Source organism: Chrysochloris asiatica, unplaced genomic scaffold, assembly GCF_000296735.1.
Source record: "Chrysochloris asiatica unplaced genomic scaffold, ChrAsi1.0 scaffold00053, whole genome shotgun sequence".
Classification (NCBI taxonomy): domain Eukaryota; kingdom Metazoa; phylum Chordata; class Mammalia; order Afrosoricida; family Chrysochloridae; genus Chrysochloris; species Chrysochloris asiatica.
In genome coordinates, this window is record NW_006408571.1 from 16,403,381 (window position 1) to 16,426,529 (window position 23,149).

General features: G+C 45.8%; 1 protein-coding gene across 1 annotated transcript in view; it reads left to right on the forward strand.

Moving 5' to 3' along the window:
* The window catches only part of TMOD1 (tropomodulin 1), a 69,676-nt gene that overhangs the window by 42,171 nt on the left and 4,356 nt on the right, over positions 1 to 23,149 (forward strand). The window contains exons 5-8 of the mRNA XM_006863136.1: positions 658 to 788; positions 2,045 to 2,152; positions 7,251 to 7,394; positions 17,398 to 17,542. Coding sequence (XP_006863198.1) covers positions 658 to 788; positions 2,045 to 2,152; positions 7,251 to 7,394; positions 17,398 to 17,542 — 528 coding nt within the window. The remainder of the gene's footprint in view (positions 1 to 657; positions 789 to 2,044; positions 2,153 to 7,250; positions 7,395 to 17,397; positions 17,543 to 23,149) is intronic.

Below are 23,149 nucleotides of genomic sequence, written 5' to 3' on the forward strand. Positions count from 1 at the left end.
CGTTTTAGAAGCTTACTTTTTATATTCAACTTCTTGTCCCACCTGGAGTTCATGTTTGTGCATGGTGTGGGGTGAGATTGAATTTCTTTTCATTTTTTAATGCCTATCCAACCATCCTAACATCAGTGTTTGAAAAAAAAGTTGAGGATCTACCGTTATCATCCCTTCCACATATCCACTGTTTATGGTCATCTCTTCTGCTCTATGAGTCCATCTGTCCTCTCCTGTGCCAATATTGCATTGTTTTTTATTATCAGCTTTCAAGCTGGCATCTGGGCCCCAAAGAGAAATAAGGTTGCCAAAATAATAATTATCCCTCCCTCTGGAACAGTTACACATTTTCCTTCTTACCCAGGCTTCATTGTATCCTTACAAGTGCCCACCGAGCTAACGAATACCTGTATAGTAAGTGTTCCCATTTTACAGATGAGAACGCTGAGGCTTAGAGAATTTAGGTAATTGCTGGACATCAAAGGCAGAGCCCAAGCAGAGTTCACACCTCTTGCCTCCCTGAGCAGTGCTTCTCCTGCGGTGTTTTCCCTCGTAGGAAGCCCTTGTGATGTGGCATCTTCACAACTCCCTGGACCCTGTTGATGCCCCCTTTCAGAGTCCTTGTGCTTATTTGAGCCCCCTGCCACTTATCCATCATTCTATCAGGTGTGATCAAACCTACACAGTACAAGCCTGTGCCTGATGAAGAACCAAATTCAACAGACGTAGAAGAAACGTTGGAGCGGATAAAGAACAACGACCCGGAACTTGAAGAGGTTAACCTCAATAACATCCGGGTAAAGTCCTTAAATTTCTCTTCATGGGAAAGCCATGTTTCTTACCAGTCAGACGCAAGCAGCTCAGGTTTAGCCTGGCAGAGTAAACAAGGTCCTGTGTGGTCCCTGGTGTTTCTGGATCAGGAATCTGGCAAAACCTTGCCAATAGGAGTGTTTGAATGGGGTGGAGAGTGTAAGCAAACATCAAGCGCAGATGTTCACCATGGGCCAAGCCAACTCTGTCACTGGAAACCCTCCATGTTGTTCAAAACACTGAGAGGTTCTCCGAGATAAACCCGTGAGTCAGACACGCTGCAACACCCAGGATCTGCAGGCGCCAACACTCCAGTGCCCACCAGACTCAGGGCCTCCCCCGAACTCTCACTGCTGCTCTGACATATTCATATTCAACCTCATTTTACAGCCCTAACAGGGAGCTGTTTGTTCAAATGTCCCAAGTCATGTTCTGAGCTCTCTGCCTACATTTCATGTGGCCGCTGGTGGCAGAGGAGGGACAGATAGACAGGCAGTCCTCCCCTGGACAGGCTGCAGGAAGAATTCAGAAGCAGGAGCAGCTGCCCACCCACCTGCTCCCCTCTGAAGCCTGCAAGATTAGTTCTGGGAGGGGGCAGGGTAAGACAAGAAGCTGGTCCCTGGCCCCCGCTCCTCTTCCCTGTCTTCTCCACTTTCTTTAAAGAGGCTGCAGGCCCCACGACAATCAGATTGGAAACCTGTATGTTCAGTGTTCTCCTCCACCTGCCCCCCCACCCCCAGACTCTGCTCCCATGGGGAGCTAAAATGACACCCTGAAATGAGAGACCTGTGAAAACACAGTCAGCAACTCTCTTGGGTGCCTCAGTTCTCTGCTGTGTGCCCAATGGGAGGCTGGCACAATTCAGAATTGTGTACTCTGGTGGTGAATGCCCACTCAGAGTCATGCAGGGCCTGAAACCTGCTCTCTCCAGGCCTAGGATTCCTCTTCTGCATGATGAGGAATTTGGACTAGGTTGGTGGTTTTTCACCTGAGGACATTTTTTCAAAAATATGAATGTCCAGACTGCACCCAAGAGTTTCTGTTTATCAGAAAGTTAGCCTTAAATCTCATCCATTTGGGGCAAACCCAGGGAGCAAGCAAAGCTGGAAACTCTTAGGCTGCTCACCTTTTTTGTCAGAGACTTACTAGGAATCAGTGAGCAGAGTGGCTGCCCCATCTGTCTATATTGCCCTGCTTGCCCCAGGTGGGAGGCTACTGGTTACTGCCTGCCTTTTCTCTGCAGAATATCCCCATACCCACCCTCAAGGCATATGCAGAGGCCCTGAAAGACAACTCATATGTGAAGAAGTTCAGCATTGTTGGGACACGGAGCAATGACCCAGTGGCGTATGTATGTACCTGTCTGTTCTGGCTGCATTGAGGGCGGGAGGCATAGAAACTTAAAGACCAACACATATGGCCTCATGATTGATTTTATGCCTGGGTGTAGAACCCCTGGGTGGTGTGCTGAGAAGGCACTGGGCTAGGAGCCAGGATTGGGGCTACAGATGGGAAGGCACCCTCAGTACATTGCTCACAGCAGTTGCCTGATCACAGAGGTGCAGGTTTCTCGTTTTGCACATGAAGATCCTGAGGTTCAGAGAGGTAAGGCAACTTGAGAGGTCCCAAATCGCACAGTAAACAAGCAGTTAAACTGGGAGTCAGACACAAGTTGTATGGACCCTAAAGCCACATTGCTCTCCACTTAGTACATCCCATGCGGATCAGGTCAGCTCCTTCCTAGGCCTCAGTTTCTCCATCTCTAAACCAATGTCTTCATCAGTGAGTCCCAGTGACCAATGCTATTTTATATTTTACCCATGTCTGAAAAGATGTTGTTATTCAAATAAAATTATACTTATTATAAAATGAATTCTTTATATAAAAGAGTATTCAATACATGTTTAAGGATCTTTCTGTACCCTGAACTGAAGTGTTGCTGTTAGCTGTTGCTGAGTCAATTCCAACTCATAGCGACCCCTCTGCACAACAGAACGAAACACTGCCTGATCCTGTACCTTCCCCACATCTGTTGTGATGTTTAAGCGCATCATAGCTGCCACTGTGTCAATCCGTCTTGTTAGGGTCTTCCTCTTTTTCATTGACATTCTACTTTCCTGGTGTGCTACTGTAGGATAATCATTAGTTTGAACATAAGGTCAGTGGTTCAAACTTACCAGCTGCTCCTTGGAAACCCTATACAGGGTCACTATGAGTTGGAACTGGTTCAGCGGCACTTAACAACAACAGCAATATACTTTACCAAGAATGATGTCATTCTCCAGGGACTGGTCTCTTTTGATAAAAAGTAGAGACGAAGTCTTGCCATCCTTACTTATAAAGAACATTCTGGTCATACTTCTTCCAAGACAGATTTGTTTGTTCTTCTGGCAGTCCATTGTCATTTCAGTATTCCTCTCCAACTTTGTTCTTTAGCACTTTAAAGAAATCTTTTACAGCAGATTTATTCAATGCAATGCATCATTTTACTTCTTGACTGCTTTCTTGGTTCTATGAGCTTTGCTTGTGGATCCAAGGAAAATAAAGTCGTTGACAACTTTAATTCCACTCATCATATTATTTATCGATCCAGTTTTGAGGATTTTCATTTTATTACTGTTGAGGTGCACTCAGTACTGAAGGCTTTAGTCTTTGATCTTCATCAGTATTTCAAGTCCTTTTTGCTTCCAGCAAGCAAGGTTGTGTCATCTTCATATTGTAGACTGTTAATGAGTCTTCCTTCAATCCCAATACCACATTCTTCTTCATATAATCCATTTTCTTGGATTATTTGTTCAGCATATAGATTGATTAAGTAGGGTGAAAGGATACAATCCTGGCACATATTTTTTCTGATTTTAAACCATTCAATATCCCCTATTCTGGTCTAACAACTGTCTCTTAGTCTCTGTTACAGGTTCCTTAGGAGCACAGTTAAGTGTTCTGGAATACCCAGTCTTCATAATCCATAGTTTGTTATGACCCACACAGTTGAATGCCTTTGCATAGTCAATAGAACACGCATAAACATCTTTCTGGTATTCTCTGCTTTCAGCTATGATCCACTGATGTCAGCAATGATAGCCACATTCCTTTCTGAATCTGGCTTGAATTTCTGGCAGCTCCTTGTCAATATACTGCTGCAAATGTTTATGAATTATCTTCAGCAAAATTTTACTTTCATGTGATATTAATGATATTGTTCGATGATTTCTACATTCCGTTGGGTCACCTTTCTTTGGAATGGGTACAATATGAATCTTTTCCAGTTAGTTGGCCAGATAGCTAGCTGTCCTCCAAATTTCTTGGCATAGATGAATAAGCACCTCCAGTGCTGCATCAGTTTGTTGAAACATTTCAATTTGTATTCTGTCATTTCCTGAAGCCTTGTTTTTCACCAACGCCTTCAGTGCAGCTTGGTCTTCTTCTTTCAGTACTATTGGCTGCTGCTTTCAGTATCATTGGCTCATGATTGAACATCAATTCTTTTGAGTATAGTGACTCTGTGTATTCCTTCCATCTTCTTTTGATGCTTCCTAATCATTCAATAAGGAGCTCTGGTAGTGTAGTGGTTATGAATTGGGCTGCAAATCTTAAGGTCAGCAGTTCGAAACTATCAGCTGTTCCGCAGGAGAAAGATGAGGTTTTCTGCTCCTGTAAAGATTTATAGCCTTGGAAGCCCTGTACAGGGTCACTATGAGTCTGAACCAACTCCACGGCACATAACAACAACAATCATTCAATATTTTGCCCATTGTTGTTATTGTAAAGTGCCATCAAGTTAGTTCAGATCCACAGTGACCCTGTATAGGGTTTCTGAGGCGTGGCTGGTGAGCTTGAACGACCAACCTTGCAGTTCAAACGGCTTTTCAGTCTGGTACATTAACCCACAGCACCACACCAGGACTCCATAGAATCCTTTAATACTGTAACCCAAGACTTAAGTTTTTTCTTAATTTCTTTCAGTATATTCTTCCCTTTTGGTTTTCTAACTCCAGATCTTTGCACATTTCATCATAATACTTGACTTTATCTTCTTGAGCTACTTGTTGATATTTTCTGTTTAGCTCTTTTACTTCATTCTTTCTTTCAGTCATTTTGGTTTCTCTACATTCAAGAGCAAGTTTCATAGTCTCTTCTGACATCCATTGTCTTTTCTTTCCTTTCTTTTTAAAACCTTTGTTTTTTTAGTGTATGATATTCTTAATGTCATTCCATAACTCCGCTAGTCTTCAGTTGTTGTTAAGTGCTATTGAATCAGTTCTGACTCATAGCGACCCTGTATAGGATTTCTGAGGAGCAGCTGATAGGTTTGAACTGCCAACTTTGTGGTTCAAAATCCAGTGCTGATCCTACAGCGCCACACCAGTAGTCCATTAATATCTAACGCATCACATCTGTTCTTGAGATGTTCTCTAGATTCAGGTAAGATATGATCAAGGTCATAATTTGGTCCTGTGATCAGTGAATTGGCGGCGGTGTGCTGTGGAGTTGGTTCCGACTCATAGCAACCCTGCATAGGGGTTCTGAGACTGTAAATCTTTACGGGAGCAGAAAGCCTTATCTTTCTCCTGCGAAATAGCTGGTAGTTTCGAACTGCTGACCTTGAGGTTAGCAGCCCAATTCGTAACCACTAGGCTCTGGGAATACAACTATGACCAAGATAGCCTCAGTTCCTGTCCTCAGAGCCTTAATGGCCTATTTGTGTATTGTGATTACTACAACACAAAGAGGAGGAGTTCATTCTTATTACTGAGCTCTGGTAGTGTAGTGGTTACGAATCGGACTGCGAACCACAAGGTCAGCAGTTCAAAACTACCAGCTGCTCTGTGGGAGAAAGATGAGGCTTTCTGCTCCAGTAAAGATTTATAGCCTCTGAAACCCTGTACAGGGTTGCTGTGGGTCGGAACCAACTCGACGGCACTTAACAACAACAACAAATAATAATTAGGAGTAATAAAGTATCTAGTAACAATCAATTTTTAAATTTTTTAAATGAGTAGGAAAGATGCTTTTCTTCAATATTTTAGAATTAATATAAATCACAATCTCCCTGTGCTGCCTTGTGGGGGGCCCTAATGGGAAAGCACTGGACAGTTGACCTCTGACCTCAGGAGCTCTCCAGTGGATGCTGAATTTGCCCGTGGAAACACTCTTGGAAAGCCCTAGGCCCTACCCACTGCTATGCTACGGGTTAGAACCCAAGCACATCCCTGCTGGTGCCCAGTTCAATACCACAAATATTACTGGGCACAACCTCTGTGCCAAATGACAGCTGACACCACACTCAAATACTCTTTATTAAATACTGAAATGCTTCCAGACCAAATGGTGACTTATGCTACCAAAGCGAAGCTTCTGAGCCTGAGTCAACTTGATGGTAATGGGTTTGTTGTTGGTTGTTTGGGGTCTGAGGAGGGGGAGGGAGAGGGAGTGATGGCTCCTGGGGAGGAGGCTTCCATCTGAGCCTTGAGTAGCGGGGTCTCAGTAGCAGTACTGAGCTCAGTCAGCACCACAATTGCTGTGGTGTGGGCCTTCCTGGCTCGAAGCGTCTTTACAGAGGAACAGGCTCCACTGAAGTGTGTACCCTGGGCCTATCACTGCTGGTGTCGTCTTTCCTGTGAGTCTCCCACCAACTGCTCCTTACCTCACTTCCTTCAGATTCTCTGAGTGACATCCCCACTCACATGTGTGGGGGGCACCTGAGCCCTTCCCCTTCACTTGGCCCTGGTCACTAGCCCACTAGACAAAATGAAATAAAATCTTGGGGTTGTTTCTCAGGTCCAATTCTTCTGCTCTCTGCTGCTCAGATGAAAAAACTGTTGCTCCATAGAATTTCAACAGGGACATAGAAGTGGAGACCGTAAATATGAGGAGACTGGGACTCCATGAGTGACTGACTCAGTGACTACTGGTTGGACACCTCCTATGTGATGACACTGTGTGGACCTTGAGGGCAGCATGATGTAGTGGTGGTCTATGGCAGAGTGTAAAATCAGTATAACAGTGACTGATGCAGAGGAATGCAAATTCCAGGAGCTCAAGAGGGCAGGCCACAGCTAGCTGGGGATGTCACCAAAGGCTCTTAGAGAAGGAGGCATTTGAGAATGACCTTGAAGGCAGAGTGGGGTTTGAACAAGTGAAGCAGCAAGTACAGGGCATACAGGTGTCAGCAAAGGCCGAGTGGTAGAAGAGCCCTGGCATTGTCAGGGAGCAGGGAGCGGACCCAGGTAGAGAAGCTTTGAAAGCAGACTCAGGAGCACACATTCTCTGGTTGGAACTGGGGAGCCATGGCAAGCTGGAGGGGAGGAGAGACACAGAGTTATGTTTGGGCGATTGTCAGCATGAGTGTGTGAAGGCCCCGTGATATTTTAGGACTGACCCAGGAGGGGCTCCGGCCTTGCTCTGTGTGACTCTCCAGCACTCTCATTTCTCTCCCATGGTCCCAGGCCCTCGCTGAGATGCTCAAGGTGAACAAAGCATTGAAGACCCTGAATGTGGAATCCAACTTCATTTCTGGAACGGGGATCCTGAGACTAGTAGAAGCCCTTCCACACAACACTTCTCTTGTGGAACTAAAAATTGATAACCAGGTAAGACAGGGAAGAGCCTTCTTGTGTCTTTTATGTCTGAAGCTTGTGCTTTCCTGCATGCTTCTGGGAGGAGCAGAAGATGCTGATTATGGGTGCCTGGGGGCCCAGCGTTAAAGGACCTCAAAGATGGCCCACTCTCCACCATGTTCACCTCCTTTCTTCATCCTTCCCACCAAGTGCTCTTCCAACTCTGCTTGTTCCCACCCGCTGATGGGAGGCTCACTCCTTACCACGATGCCCTCCTGCATTCCTGGAGAGTGCTGACTATGAGAATATCCTTCCACACATTACGTAGAAATCAGCTCCCCTTCAGTCTTGTTTGTTGGGCTTAGTTTTGCTTTCTGCTGCCCACACCTGGGTGCAGATCTCAGAGACTGCTGACATCTTCTTTACCAGGCTAATCAGCCACCCCCATTCACCGAGTGTCCTCTAGCCAGGTTGCTCTTTCTAGGGATATTCTAGTTTGTGTTTACCTGTCTGGAGTTAGTATTTCTCTGTAGCTTTTGTGGTTCCGTCACTTATCTTCAGGGCAACTTTTTCAGTTCTGCCTTTCTATGATGATGCTAATCACATGCCTCGTATCATTACATATACTGAGGCTACCTGGTAGTGTTGTTGTTGTTAAGTGCCGTTGAGTCGATTCCGACCCATAGTGAAACTGTATAAGGTTTCTGAGGAGCAGCTGGTGAGCTTGAACTGCCGACCTTGCAGTTCAAACAGCTTTGCAGCCTGGTGCATTAACCCACAGCGCCACACTAGGACTTCACCTGGTAGTGTAGTGGGTGACAAGTTGGGTGAGATGGATGGGAGCCGTGACATCACGGGTGGAGGGAGCCTCGGGAACAAAGAGATAGAGAAGGAAAGCCAGGGAGCCCATCCAGAGACAATTGTCAGCCCTGGGCACCCGGGAAGGGAGTGGATGTCTTAAGGGCTCTGAATGGCTGACTTAGGGAATGTGGGCTGTAAGCTGATGTCTGCAGTAGTTACAGCTGCACTTTGGGAAGATGGTTCCCGGATGGATGGGAAACAACCAGGGGAGAGGGCAGGGCAGTCTCAGAGTCAGGGAGACCAGGAGGAGAGGTGGACCTTTGCATGGCTGGAATCTGGTTTTGGGCCTGGCACAGCAAAGTGAGGGAGGGGTGGGAGGCAGGTCTCAGGGAAAGAGCTCTGCTGGCCCAAGTTCAGAGAAAGTTGTACCCCTCATAGAACATTCTAGAAGGCCTGGGGATGGCGAGCTGCCTCCCTTTGGGTGCCCCAGCCCTGGGCTCTGGAGTGTCTGACAAAAAGGAGCTGGTGAGTGGCATTTGATTTATTCCTCATTCTTGGTTAGTCACCGAGGTCTTTGGAGGCGGGAGCTTTCTCCTCAGCCCTGTGCGTGTAACCTGTGCCAAGGTCTCTGTCCTCCTCCTTCCTTATACGGCCAGGGAAAGGGTGACACGGAGACTCACAGTCCAGCGTAGGGCAGTCCAACTTCAGGAGTCAGGACTGTGAGGCTGTTTGTTTATTCAACCAGTCTCTCATTGTCGCCAAGCAAATCTCTGTTGCAGACTGAAGTTATTCGAGTTGCCTTGAGACAGCAATGGGGGCGGGAAGGGCTCTGGGAAATCATCTAGCCCCTCTGCCCCTTCCTTTGTAGGTGAAAACTGAGGGTTGGAGACAGGAGGGGCCACTCACAATTACTAGCAGACCAAGTGAGTGTCAGAGCTGAGTTGGAACTGAGGTGTCCTGGCTTCCAGACAGGCTGTATTGACCATGGAGAGAAGAGACCCTTGCTGCCCCCTGGAGCAGGTGCTACAGATAGGGGAAGGGCTGTGCCCTGTCCCATCCCAAGCCAAATCCAAATAGTGACTCTCTGCCCCTCTTGATTCACCCTCTTCATCTCAACAGCTCCACCCTGGCCCTCAGAACAGACAGGGCCTGAAAACAGGGTCTTCCACAATGGCATGTGTGGTATCTGAGGTCATGGACCAGATTTCTCACTTCTCATTCCAATTTGACAAACAGGGTCTCTAGTACTTCATTCACGTCTCCTCAAAATAGTAAGCACCAGGAGAAGTGAATGGAGTGGACTATATTTCCTTGTTCAGGTCAGATGATTTTCCAAGTGGAAATCAATTTAGAAAGAAAGTAAAAAGACCCTTTAGGTTTTCACACATGGTGTTGTTGTTCAGTGCCGTGGAGTCAGCTCCAACCCATAGAGACCCTGTATAGGATTTCTGAGGAATGGCTGGTGAGCTTGAACCGCTGGCCTGGCAGTTCAAACTGACTTAGCAGTCCAGTGCATTAACCCACAGCACCACAGCAGGACTTGTTACACATGGTGACATCCTTACATTTCAGATAACACTCTCATAGCAGCTGACTCACTTAATTTCAAATGTGGTTAGATAGGACTTCTTCTTTTGCAAAATAAACTTGCTCCTCACTTATCAACATGGTTAAGTTCCAAAGACAGAACCATGTGCAAAATTCAGCATTATGCAAAAATGGTGACTGACTATATCCAATCACAAAATGGAAACTGACTACCTCATTACATCACTGCCTAATCACATCACTATACAACTGCCAAACCATTGACCATCACGGCCCAGCCAAAATGAAACATAACATTGACCATCACAGCCAGCGTTAGTCTCACCTCACACCTTGGGGTTCATTACTGCCAGATGTGCATCCTTAACATGCAAAATACTCAGATAGCAGATTTTTTTTACAAAATTGTGGATAACAATAAGTGAGGTTGTTGTTGTTGTTAGGTGTTATCAAGTTGTTTCTAACTCATAGCAACTGGGCCTGCACCATCCTCACAATTGTTCTGGTTGAGTCCATTGGTGCTGCCACTGTGCCAATCCATCTCATTGGAGCACTTCCTCTTTTTCGCTGACCCTCCCCCTTTGCAAGTATGATGTCCTTCTTCAGGGACTGGTCCCTCCTGACAACATGTCCAAAGTACAAGAGACCAAGTCTTGCCATCCACACTTCTAAGGAGCATTCTGGTTATAATTCATTCAAGACAGATTTATTAGTTCTTCTGGCAGTCCATGATACTTTGAATATTATTGAAACTGTAATTTCAATAATTACAAAAATTCAATAATTACAGACCCAACACTGTAATTCAAATACATGGATTCTTCTCCAGTCTTCCTTATTCATTGTCCAACTTTCACATGCATATGAGATGATTGAAAACAGCATGGCTTCAGGCACACCTTAGTCCTCAAGGTGGCATCTTTGCTCTTAAACACTTTCAAAAGGTCTTTTGCAGCAGACTTTCCTAATGCAATATGTCTATTGATTTCATGACCCTTCATTATGGATTAATGAAATTGAAGAATTCTACAAATTTCTTTACTCTGAAATGGACCAAGCATGCCATCAAGATGCACTGATAATTACCAGCCATTCTGCAAGAGAAAGATGAGCTTTTGCTTCCGTAAAGATTTACAGCCTCTGAAACCCTATGCAGGGTTGCTATGAGTCGGAACTGACTCCACAGCACACAACCACAACACCGTCACCATTGCGGTGCCGTGGGCTAATGCACTGGACCACAAATTTGGTTTGAACTGCAAGGCCAGTAGTTCAAGCTCACCAGCTGCTCCTCGGAAACCCTACACAAGGTCACTATGCATCAGAACTGACTCCACGGCACTTAACAACAACAACAACAACAATTTTTAATTTAAAGGAGCCCTGGTGGCGCTATAGGTTAAGTACTGGATTGCTTGCCACAGGTTGGTGGTTCAAACCCACCAGTGGCTCTCTGCAGGAGAAAAATGAGGCTTTGTGCTCCTGTAAAGATTTACATTCTCGGCAACCCCATATAGTGTGGCTGTGAGTCAGAATGGACTCAGTGGCAGTGGGTTTGGTTCTTTTGGGTTTATTTTTAATTTACGAGTCACTGGGTGGCACAAGTGGTTAGTAATGCTTAGCTACCAGCTGAAAGATTGGAAGTCTGAGACCACCATCCAATGTGCCTTAAAAAAAAGGCTTGGCACTCTACTTCCAAAAATTCAGCATGGAAATCTCCCCCAGAGCACAGCTCTATTCTGACACAGAAAGGGTCACCGTGAGTTGACATTTACTCAATGGAAACTTTAAAAATTTTCTTTAATGTTCCCTCTTTCAGCTCAGCAATTCCACTTCACCATATTATTCAAAGGGAAACTGACTCTCCCACTCTGAAGTCCACAGCTGCACTGTCTGTAATAGAAAAAAATGAAAGCAATCTAAATAGCCATTTACACAGGGCATGCCATGGAGCTGTGAGAAGGCCTGAGGTTGCTCTATCTTCCGTGTTCTCTCTTAGAAAGGCCTCACGAAGATATTAAGCAAAAAAAAAAGCAAGTTGCAGAATAATAAGTATAGTGGTGGTGGTGGTGGTGGTTATGGGCCGTGAAGTTGGTTCTGACTCATAGTGACCCTGTACAGGGTTTCCGAGGCTATAAATCTTTATGGGAGCAGAAAGCCTCATCTTTCTCCAGTGGAACTGCTGGTAGTTTTGAACTGCTGACCTTGAGGTTAGCAGCCTGACTTGTAACCACTAAGTTACCAAAGCTCCTTAATAAGTATAGTGTGAATCTATTTTAAGAAGAAGAAGTACCCAAAAAACCCAACCCTGTATATTTCTGTACATCTATGCATAGAAAAATCTGGAGGGGACTCCACATAGGCATGGTGGTTCCTTTGTAGGCATTTTGGAAAAGGTAGGGGCTGCGGGGGGCACTGTGTGCAGGAGACTCTTCCTTTTCACTCCATCTGCTTCAGAATCATTTAAATTCTAAAAAACAGTGTTATATTTACCCACAAGTTATTTATGTCAGTTTTTGAACAAATGTGAAGGGTGGCAAGAGTTCTCCCCTGACTAGTCTCTCCCTGCTCTGCTTCCTAGAACAGCTGCTGTCCGTCCTGGCATGGTTAGCTGCTGGGGGTCTCCCCAAGGGTTCCTCATTGCCTTTCTCCCACTGTGGAGGTCATCCTCTTAATAATAAGCTAATGATAGACTCACAGAAAGTAGGTCCCAGGGGGCTTACAGATCACAGAGTCTAAGCCTTCCCCATTCACAGTGACATCTAGAGAGGACCTGACAAGGCATGGTCCGCCCTGTCTCATGAACCTCTAGGACCTGCTCAGGCTGTGTGCACACACTTCTAAATGATTAGATAACAATCCTGCATGTGAGCCAGCATCTGTCTGCCTCTAGCTTCTCTCCTCAGCCCTCCATCTACCTTCTGAGTTCCGTCCGAGGCAATCCAGTGAGCTGGGAACGTGCCCAGACTCTGAAGCAAACCTTCTGTGGCGAAATTCTAGTTCTAGAGCTGACTAGCTCTGTGATTTGGGGAAAATCTCTTCATATCTTTGAGCTTCACTTTCTTCACTTATAAAATTAAAATAATAATAGCACATTTTCTATATTTATAGCAAGGAGAAAATGAGTTAGCTTATACAAAGTTAGGATTCAATCAGTGTTTGAAAACTTATTAGGAGACCAGAGTTTTCATCTTGATTTCCTCATCATCATCTGTGAAATAAGTCTACTTCTAGTCTCAGAGTTCCTGGAAGCGGGGAGGCAGTGAGTGTGTCTGAGAATGAAGCTACTTTGAAGCTTGAGGTTTATTTTAAAAACGTTTGTACATTTTACTCTTCAACATAAAAATAATGGTTTTGTTCTAAAATGAGCACTGTGGGAAGATGTGCTGAGATTATCTAATCGAATCCAGCACCTCCTCTTACACACCCAGACACATTTCCATAGAGGTCAGGGATTTTCAGTCTTTTCAGCTCCAGGTTAAGGCCAGGCCTTGGCTTGGTCACTAATAAGCTGAGGGTCCATGGCCCACCTTCCATGTATACATGGGTTCATTCTCTCAAATGGAGATGCTAGCTCCTGGCTGCCCTGCCCACCTGTAGGGAGGGTTGGATGGGGCAGTTTGTATCTATGTCACTTCACAGAGGCAGCCCCTCACTAAGGGAGACCAGCAGTTTCTGAGACTGACCATCCTGAGCACAAGCAGAGCTTTCTCTCCAAATGACCTCAGGGAGGGGCCAGGCTTCCTGCTCAATGCTGGTGGGATGAGGGGAGACTGGGAGCTGCCAGTTCCTCTTGGGGCCTCAGATAGTCACTTCGTTGTCTGCCAGGCCAAGTGGGCCTGTGCCCAGATCATGGTGAGTGCTCCCAGGACAGGCCTGCGCTCTCCCCAGCACTTTTGGGATCCCTGCCAGATGGAATGTCCCTAGCATCCCTCAGTGTGCCATGGTCAGCTTTTTTCACCCTGTCTGAACCCAGATGAGCTCTGGTGAACTCAGAATGCCCCAGAGCCAAGTCTTAGTGAAGAGTTTCAACTGTGTTTCCATACTTGTCCATTTGGATGCTGAGCTGATGCATCTTCTAGCCTTCCTGTGCTTCTGTGCATCCAGGATGCTCCGATGTCATTCTGTTTTAGGAACCTGTGCTGAGAGCTCCTGGGTGTATAGACTACGCAGGAGCTCCCAACCTAGAGCAGCCCCGCCCAACAGGATGTTCTGTGATGATCGAAACGTTCTGTATCTGCACTGACCTATATGGCAGCCACCAGCCACATGTGGCTAATGAGGTTGAGGAAGTGAAATTCAAATGCTATGTCACGGAATCATTTAAATTTAAATAGGCACATGTGGTTGGTGGCCTGTACTGGACAACACAGGTTTCATTGGAAAGACAGCTATGAAGGCACATCCAATGAGCCACTCCCGTGAAGGATGGAGAGAGACGATTTATATAGAACATTTTCATCATCACAGAAGATTCTGTGGGCTGGAGCTGCTCTAGGGAACAGAGCATTTGCAGTGGGCATTAAATCACTAGGGATGCTTGAACAGAGAAGGGTAAGGGTGGACCACGTGGAGGGAATGCCTGAGCCAAGGCAAGGAGGCAGGAGAGTACACCTGCCTGACTGCACAGTCCCTGCCCAACAGAGGCAGACAGGTTCCGTAAGGAAAGGAAGGCGAGGGCCATTCATCCACTGAAGTCTGTCTGGGTTGTTTCCAATTTTTCATAATTCTGTCTTCTAAGAAGCCCTGGTATTGCTGTGGTTTAGGTATTGGGTTGCTAACCACAAGGTTCAAACCCACCATATGCAATGTTGTTGTTATGTGCCATCGAGTCAGTTCCGACTCATAGCAACCCTGAACAGGGTTTCTGAAGTTGTAAATCTTTATGGGAGCAGAAAGCCTCATCTTTCTCCCATGGAGCAGCTGGTAGTTTCGAACTGCTGACCTTGCGGTTCACAGCCCAATTCGTAACCACTACGCTACCAGAGCTTCTTACCATGTGCAATATAGGAGTAAAAATAAGCTTGTCTGTTCCTGTAGATATTTAGTTTTGGAAACCCTGGGTGAGTCAAGGAGCTCTGGTAGCATAGTGGTTACGAATCGGGCTGTGAACCGCAAGGCCAGCAGTTCGAAACTACCAGCTGCTCCGCTGGAGAAAGATGAGGCTTTCTGCTCCTGTAAAGATTTACAGCCTCGGAAACCCTGTTCAGGGTCACTATGGGTTGGAACCGACTTGACGGCACTTAACAACAACAACAATAGGTAAGTCGGAATTGACTCTGTGGGTTTGTTCTGAGTTTGGTGTTCTTTCTAGGCAGTTCCTATCTGGCCCTTTGGCTAGAGCAAGCAGGCTTTGGTTGGATTTTTTCCTCCCCTTTATTTGCGCCTTTGTCATTGCTGGGCTGCCAGAGTCTTCAACTCCAAGTCTAGGATATATAAGGACAGAGAATCCCCAGGGAACTCACCACTATGTTGTTCTTTGGGGCCCAAGGAACCTAACCGGTCTTAATTCTTCTCTGTTGCTTTCAGAATCTCTTGTATTTATCTTATCTTCGTTTATAGCATCTGGGATTTTTAATTGTACTTAGTAGAAGTCCTTGAAATCTTGGTGTGGTGCTGTAGGATAATGCAGTGGACCACAAGATCGGTTGGACTCACTAGGTCAGCAGTTCAAATTTACCAGTCACTCCATGGAAACTCTATACAGGGTCGCTATGAGTCAAAACCCACTTGAGGGCAATTAACAACAGTGGCAATCCTTCTCTTCTGTGTCTTTTAAGACTCCTTTTGGAAATGCTAAAAATTATTTTACTATACATGGTATCTTAGCAATCTAGTGCTGCCCTAACAGAAATATCACAGTGATGGCTGTAACAGAAATGTGTTCTCTCATGGTTTTGTTGGTTATGTGCAATGGAGTCGGCTCCGACTCATAGTGACCCTGTACAGGGTTTCCGAGGCTGTAAATCTTTACAGGAGCAGAAAGCCTCCTCTTTCTTCTGCAGAACAGCTGGTAGTTTCGAACTGCTGACCTTGTAGTTTGCAGCAGTTTGAAGAAGTAAGTCCGAATTCAGGGCACTCACTCGAGGGAAAGGCTTTCTCTCTGTGTTGACTCCCAGTTTAAGAGGAAGGTTCTTGTCTCCTCTGACCATCTGTGAGCGTGGTTCTACATGGAGGTCTCCATGTGTCTTGGCGCCGTCTTTCCCTGGGTCTAGGAGGTTCCCAGAGCAGGGACTCTGGCTCTGAAGGATGCATTTCACTCCGGCTCTTCTTTCTTGGTGGTGATGAGGTCCCTCTGATCTCTATTTCCTTGTTTAAATTCTTTTCTATCTCAAGAGATTGACTCCAATTACAGTCTAATAGATTGCATCTGTCTCATTAACTTAACTGTCTCTAATCATACCTCATTAACATCATAATTACATAAGATCACAGAATGGAGGAGAATCATGGCCCAGCCAAGTTAACACATATTTTGGGGAACTCAATTCAATCCATAACACATGGTAATTCAAACAGCACAATAATATAAAGAGAAAACAAAATCCTTCCAAATCCTATCAACAGCATTTTGTTGTTGTTGGGAAGTGCCATCGAGTTGGTTCTGACCCATAGCGACCTTGTATAGGATTTCTGAGGAGCAGCTGGTGAGCTTGAACTGCCAACCTTGCAGTTCAAACGGCTTTGCAGTCTGACGCATTAACAGTGCCACAACAGCATACGTCCAGATATTTTCTATGCAAATATATGTGTGTGAAAAATACAGGTAAAATTTCCCCCACCACCACTCAGTATCATTTCATGACCATCTTTCCAGGCCAGTGAGTAAAGATTGGCATCATGATTTTACAACCCACGTTCTATTATAAGACTGTTGTTGTTAAGTGTCGTTGAGTTGGTTCCAACTCAAGCGACCTTGTCTAGGGTTTCAGAGGAGTGGCTGGTGAGCTTGAACCACTGACCTTGCAGTTCCAACTGACCTTACAGTCCAGCGCATTAACCCACAGTGCCACACCAGGACTAACCATCATTTATTGAAGTAACTTCCTCTTGATGAATGTTTGTTTCCCTTTCCCTGACCTTTATACTCAAGAAAATCCTCATCATATTCTTGCCAACACTGCACACTGTCATATTTTTGCTTTTTCAATCTTTACTTCATGATCAGTATAGATTTGGGAGTAGGGGGTTAATGGGATCAGAGTGGGGCTTTAGGAACATAAACTCTGGCATTGCTAACTTGCTGTGTGATCTTTGGCAAATCCTTTTCCCTCCCTCAGTTGGTTCATTTTTAAACAGAAGAGATTGGACTAGATCACTAGATCTCCTAGGTTCTTAGCTGCACATTGGAGTCACCTGAGGAGTTTTTAAAGTTAAATTGGCCTAAGCGCCGCACTCACCCCTCCCTGCAACGTTTGGCTTCAGTTAGTACGAGGTGTAGCCTGGGCAGCAGATTTTCAGTCAGTCTCCCCAGGACTAGGCGATTTGAAGGTTCTCTCAGCTCTAATACTCTAAGGTTCATTGGTGGGGTTTCTGCCACAGAGAGAGGCTGTGGTAGGGCAGGGGAAAGAGCTGAATTTGAATCCCAGCTCAGTCACTTCTCGAACCTCCTATCTCATTGCTCTTGGAGAGGGGGATTCAATCTCTGTGGAATGAATGGTGATTATTGTCCTTTTCTTGACCAAAGAGCCAGCCCCTGGGCAACAAAGTGGAAATGGAGATTGTGAACATGTTGGAGAAAAACACAACGCTTCTGAAATTTGGCTACCACTTCACCCAGCAGGGGCCCCGGCTGCGGGCATCCAACGCAATGATGAACAACAATGACCTTGGTGAGTGGAAACACACTCCCTGCCCACCTCTGCCAATGTGTCAGGGAAAAGTCTACCCTTGCCAGAGGCTGGCCCCAGCTTTCCTATTGATCCTGTTGCATTTGTTTTCCCTCATGTGTTCATGTTTTGTCTGCTCCCCTAGACAGTGAGCTCACTCCCTAAATGCCAGGGCTGGACCTCCTCCCCTTTCCCGGCACAGTGTAGCTCAGTGCAGGGCCTGAGCTCCCACTCAGCATACTGGCTGAATTCCAAGAAGCTTAAAGCATCCAAGTCTCACCTACAAGTGTTTTCTTCTTCTGACTCTTCTCTAAACTCTGAGGAGTCCTCTCCAGATCACATGGTCTCAATCCCAAACCTTGTGAGCTCATGAGACTTCATATTGCTTTTAAGGTAAAAGTTGAAAAGTCACCTTCAAAAGTAAAGTAAAACCAGGTCACATTCACTTAATCTAAGAATAGTGTCAGTCTTTATTGTCAGTCAGACAGTAAGAAATAATGTCAGACTTTTTTATATGTCAGTTCAGTACACAAGTCAATTGAATGAAAAGGTTGACTTTCAGAATGGCACGTCTACACCTGTTTTCATGTGTATTTATGATGATATCCTGTTGGTGGCTAAAAAAAACTTGGTATGGTTTACACTAAAGGAAGTATATATGTCTCATGAATGAGACTATAGGAAAACAATAGAAAATAAAAACCAGGAAAAAGAGCATGGTTGATCATTGCATTTAGTCACACATTTCACAGAACCAAGGCAAAAGACAAACCAGTTTTTATGATTCTTACTAAAGAAGAGATTGTTGTTGTTATTGTTAAGTGACATAGAGTCAGTTTTGTCACATAGCAACCCTGTACAGGGTTTCTGAGGAGTGGTTGGTGGGTTTGAACTGCCAACCTTGCGGTTAGCAGTCCAGTGCTTATCCTATAGTGCCACACCAGGACCCCAGAAGAGAAGAAAAATTAGTTTCTTAAAATATATTTTACAAAGGACATTGTCTTCGGTGAGTTTTTCATCCTGTTCAGACCTGCTGTACCGTGACTCTTGGTTTCTCAGCCTCAATAAAATGTGAAGAGTTTAATGGTGTTGGTAAGTGCCATCGAGTCCGCTGCAACCCACAGAGACCCTGTAAAGGATTTCCAAGGAGCAGTTGGCGGATTTGAACTGCTGATCTTGTGGTTTGCAGTCCAGTGCTGATCCTACAGCACTAGACAAAGAAATGGATGTTAAACCATAACTCAGAGTTCAAGGGCGACACATCCTGGTGGTGACGCTGAGGCCAGGAGAGCACCAGGGCGCCCCTTGAGGACAGGAGGTGTGTAGGTGTGCATACCTAGGCAGGTACTCGCAGAACCCATAAGCAGACAGAACCACAGTGGTAGACACTCTCACACCCAGGCTGACCGTAGGCTGACTCCCTCCCTCCCTCCAACCAGTAGTGATCAAGTCCTGCAGAGTACTGGGAGTTGGGGACAATGGGAATCTGCTCTTCATGATGTCATAGTCCAGGGACCACTCGTTCATTGCTTATTGCAGCTGCCACTTTTTTCTACAGCTGTGGGTCTAGAAAAGCTTGTTTAAGAAAAAATGTCCCAATGTTCTAGATGACCAGAAGTACACTTGGTGGTGGTGGTAGTGTGCTGTTGAGTCGGCTCTGACTCAGAGAGACCCTGTGTAGGGTGTCCGAGGCTGTCAATCTTCACAGGAGCAGAAAGCCTCATCTTGCTGCTAGTAGATTTGAACTGCTGACTTTGCAGTTAGCAGTCCAATACATAACTACTATGATACCAGACCTCCTCAAAGTGTACTTTTCTGGAATAAAATATGAACCAACATGGACAACTGAAAATACCCAAAAGTTAATGATTATCGCTAATAGAAGTGGTAGTTGCTAAACTGAATTGTTGTGGGCCAGCAGTCTAAACTGTTGGTCTAGTTGTGATATGATTTAGAACCAAAACTTAAGCCTTGAGTTTTATTCTGATAGAACAATAGCTTCATGATTTTCCTCCTACTTTAAATGTTTTATGGGCTCCCTCAGTTCCCAGCTTGGGGTTAATCCAGCTTTTTGTCTTCCAATGGCATGATGGTCTGGGGACAGGGGTTCCAGAGGAGGTGGGCAAGAGAGGGGGTAGCAGGATCCACTGGAGTTTGAAAAAACAGCCACTGAGGACTTTCCTCCTCTTTGATTCTGAAATGCAGATCTCCCTCCCCCATTACTGGTAACTGTTGGAGGCCAGGGTCGCTGTTATTTCCTGTTGAGCAGATTTTGACTCATAGCACTCCATGTGACAGAACAGAACTGCCCCATAGCCCTGGGGGTTCTATAGGATAAGCAATGGACTGCTAACTACAAGGTCAGCAGTTCAAACCCACCAGCAGCTCCTTGGGAGAGAAAGACGCGTCTGCTCCCATAAAGACTGACAGCCTTAGAAACCCCCTTTAGGGTCATTATGGCTTAGAATCAACTCGATGGCAGTGTTTTTAAATTTTAATTGTTTCAATAGAGTTTCTTAGACTGCAGTCTTTATGGGAGTGGACTGACAGGTCTCTCACCCACTGGAAGGTACTGGGTGGATTTGAACCACCAGCCCTTTGGAGGCTATGGTAGGACGCTTGTATGACAGAGCTGAGAGGGACTTCCGAGCTCATCTCATTCAAGTCCTTAAAGGAGAGTTTCTAGGCAGCGGCTCCACCAGGTCCCATCAACTGTTACCTCCAGCCACTGTATACCATGTGACTGCTGTAGGCCCGGGACTGCGCTGGGTGACATACAGGAGAGCAGAGATGCAGCTAGTCCTCTGACTCACGCAGCCTTACAACCTTTTAAGGGAGAAAAGACTGAGAGGCATGTCTAAAAATTCAAGAATGCTTACAACCTGTATCCAAACAAAGTGATGAAATGACTTATGAGGTCAGAGGCCAGTTAATGAGGGGCAAGTCGGGGAGGGGAGTTAGCCAGCCTTGACAAGAAAGATAGACCGATGGGTGAGATCAGGAGGCACCCCTGGCAGAGGTACCAGCATAAGCAAAGGCAGGGTGGTAGGACCCAGTATGCAGTACGGGAGACACAGATGTAAATGGATTGAAGGAAAGATTTTAGGGAGTGAGAGGTCACAGAGAAGGAAGATCATTGCCAGCCAAGGGAAGAGCATGAAAACAGGCCGGACAATAGACAAGCATTCATACAGGATGTTCACCAAGACTGGGGTTGACAGGTGGTGAGGAGGCTTTGAGACAAGAGCCTCAGCCATGTTCAGGAGTTTGGTAATAGAAGCAGGTAGGAAATGAAAACTATGGCAGTTTCCTGGGCAAGGAGGACAGGTGATAAAAATGAGCTTCTGGGTAGTACAAATGGTTAAGTACTTGACTTCTAACCAAACATTTCCCAGAGGTGCCTTGGAAGAAAGTCCTGGTAATCTGTTTCCAAATAGTCACAGCCTTGACAATCCTGCGGAGCGTAGATCTACTCCGTAATACGTGGGATTTCCCAGGCGTTGAAATTGACCTTGACCACGTTTATTTATTTTGGGGAGCAAGGGGTGATGGGAGAAGTCACCTCAGGGACTCACAGTGTCTCTATGAGTCCGAATTGACTTGATGGCACAAGCCTCCCTGTCCCTTGGGAACTGAGCAGCTGCTCCCTCAGGGTTTCACAGTAGGAGTTGGAGAAATCTTACTGATGACAGCAACCTTATCAGTGATAGTTAGGTGGTATAGGATTCTACCTTTAACAGCAAATGTGTGCCCATCTGCCAAATTTTACAAGAGAAATTCTTTGGAGTCTGAGGTGCATCAACGTCTTCCTGCAAGAGAAATCCAGACTTCCTTCCAAGCAGGGTACTTTCATACTGCTCTCCATGTGACTGTGAAGCAGACAGGCTGCTGTGTTTTCCCTCTGCACATTCTTATCGTGAGAGCCTCCTTCAATGGACCCATAGGGCTCCCAGATCTGTGAGGGACAGGCCACTCAGAGCCCAAAACTCCTCCTCTGGAGTGCTCAGGCTTGGCTGCCTGTGAGGTGCATGTGGTCCTCCTGAGGGGCATTAAGGTTAGCTGGTGCCTCTGCAGACGTGCAGCCAGCCTGGGGGTATGTCGGACCTGTGCACTGGACTGGTGACTGCACACCCCCTCTGTGTGTAGGAGCAGAGTGGGTGTCAGGTGTGAAGCCTCATCTGCATTTCCCTGCAGCAGTACCACAGATAATGGTCTCCACCCCCTTGGGAGCCAGGCTCACTGGGTGCTCAGATCCCAGAAATCTGCAGCTGAAGCACTGTCCACATGAAAAGCCAGAACTGCAGGCCCCAAGTTAGATATGTGTGTGTTTGGGGCATAAGGTACGGAGGGGGAGTGACATGTTTAAGAGCAGAAAACATCCTCTCCGAGGAGAGTCCCTCTTTTGCTGTATTCTCAAGAACAACCTTTCCAAGAAGTACCAGACACACCCAAACCAAAAGTCAATCTGTTGAGTTGGTTCTGACTCATGGAGCAGAACTGCCCCATAGGGCTTCCTGGGCTGTAAACCCTCATGGAAGCAGACTCCATACCACTCTCTCACAGAGCAGCTGGTGGGTTCAAACCAGCCACCTTCATTGCAAAGTTTACAACCCATTCTGGGCTCCCATTGCCCGTGAGACCCTTCATAATCATAGCTTATGGTTCTTATTGGAATCTTGGGGTGGTGCTATAGGATAGGCACTGGATTGCTAATTGCAAGGTTGGTAGTTTAAACCCACCAGCTGCTTCTTGGAAACCTTATGAGTTGGAACCAATTCAATGACACTTAACAACAACAATGGTACTTACTGTGTGCCAGGCACTGTTCTAAATACTTCTCATGTTACTACATCATTTCATTCTGCCAACAACCCAGTGAGTAGGTACTGTTAAGCTCTCATTTTACAGTAAGAGTGTGGAGACCTTGAGAAACAGAAGTAGATATAGTTACCCAAGTTAAGAGGGCAGACCTCGGATTGAGCTGAATGGTTTAGCTCCAGAGCGTATATTCTCAACCAAGATTCTCTGGTCCTGCCAAACTCATCTCTCGGAACCTCCTGACAGGCCAGTCTCTTGCCATATTCTGTGGGCTCACTCACGCCAGGTAGCTTGAGAGTCCAGTGAAACCTGTCCTTTAAAGGGCTCCTATTCCTGATATTCCTCTACTTCCTTTCCTTCTACTTTATCACTGAAGATTCAACTTTTGTGTTACCCCTGGCCATCCTCAGAAGATTTGATCACATCTAGGGTACCTTCATTATTCTTGGATCAACTATCAACACTCATGGAAGCAGCAGTCAAGATATCAAACGATGTATTGCATTAAGCAGATCTGCTGCACAAGACCTTTTAAAGGTATTGGAGAGCAAAGGTTGAAGACTAAGGTGCGCCTGACCCAAGCCATGGTATTTTCAATAACTTCATATGCATGTGAAAGTTGGACAGTGAATAAGGAAGACCGTAGAAGAATTGATGCATTTGAGTAATGGTGTTGGAGGAGAATATTGAAAGTGCCGTGGCTGCCAAAAGAACAAACAGATCTGTGTTGGAAGAAGTGCAGCCAGAGTGCTCCTTGGAGGCCAGGATGGCCAAACTTCGTCTCTCATACTT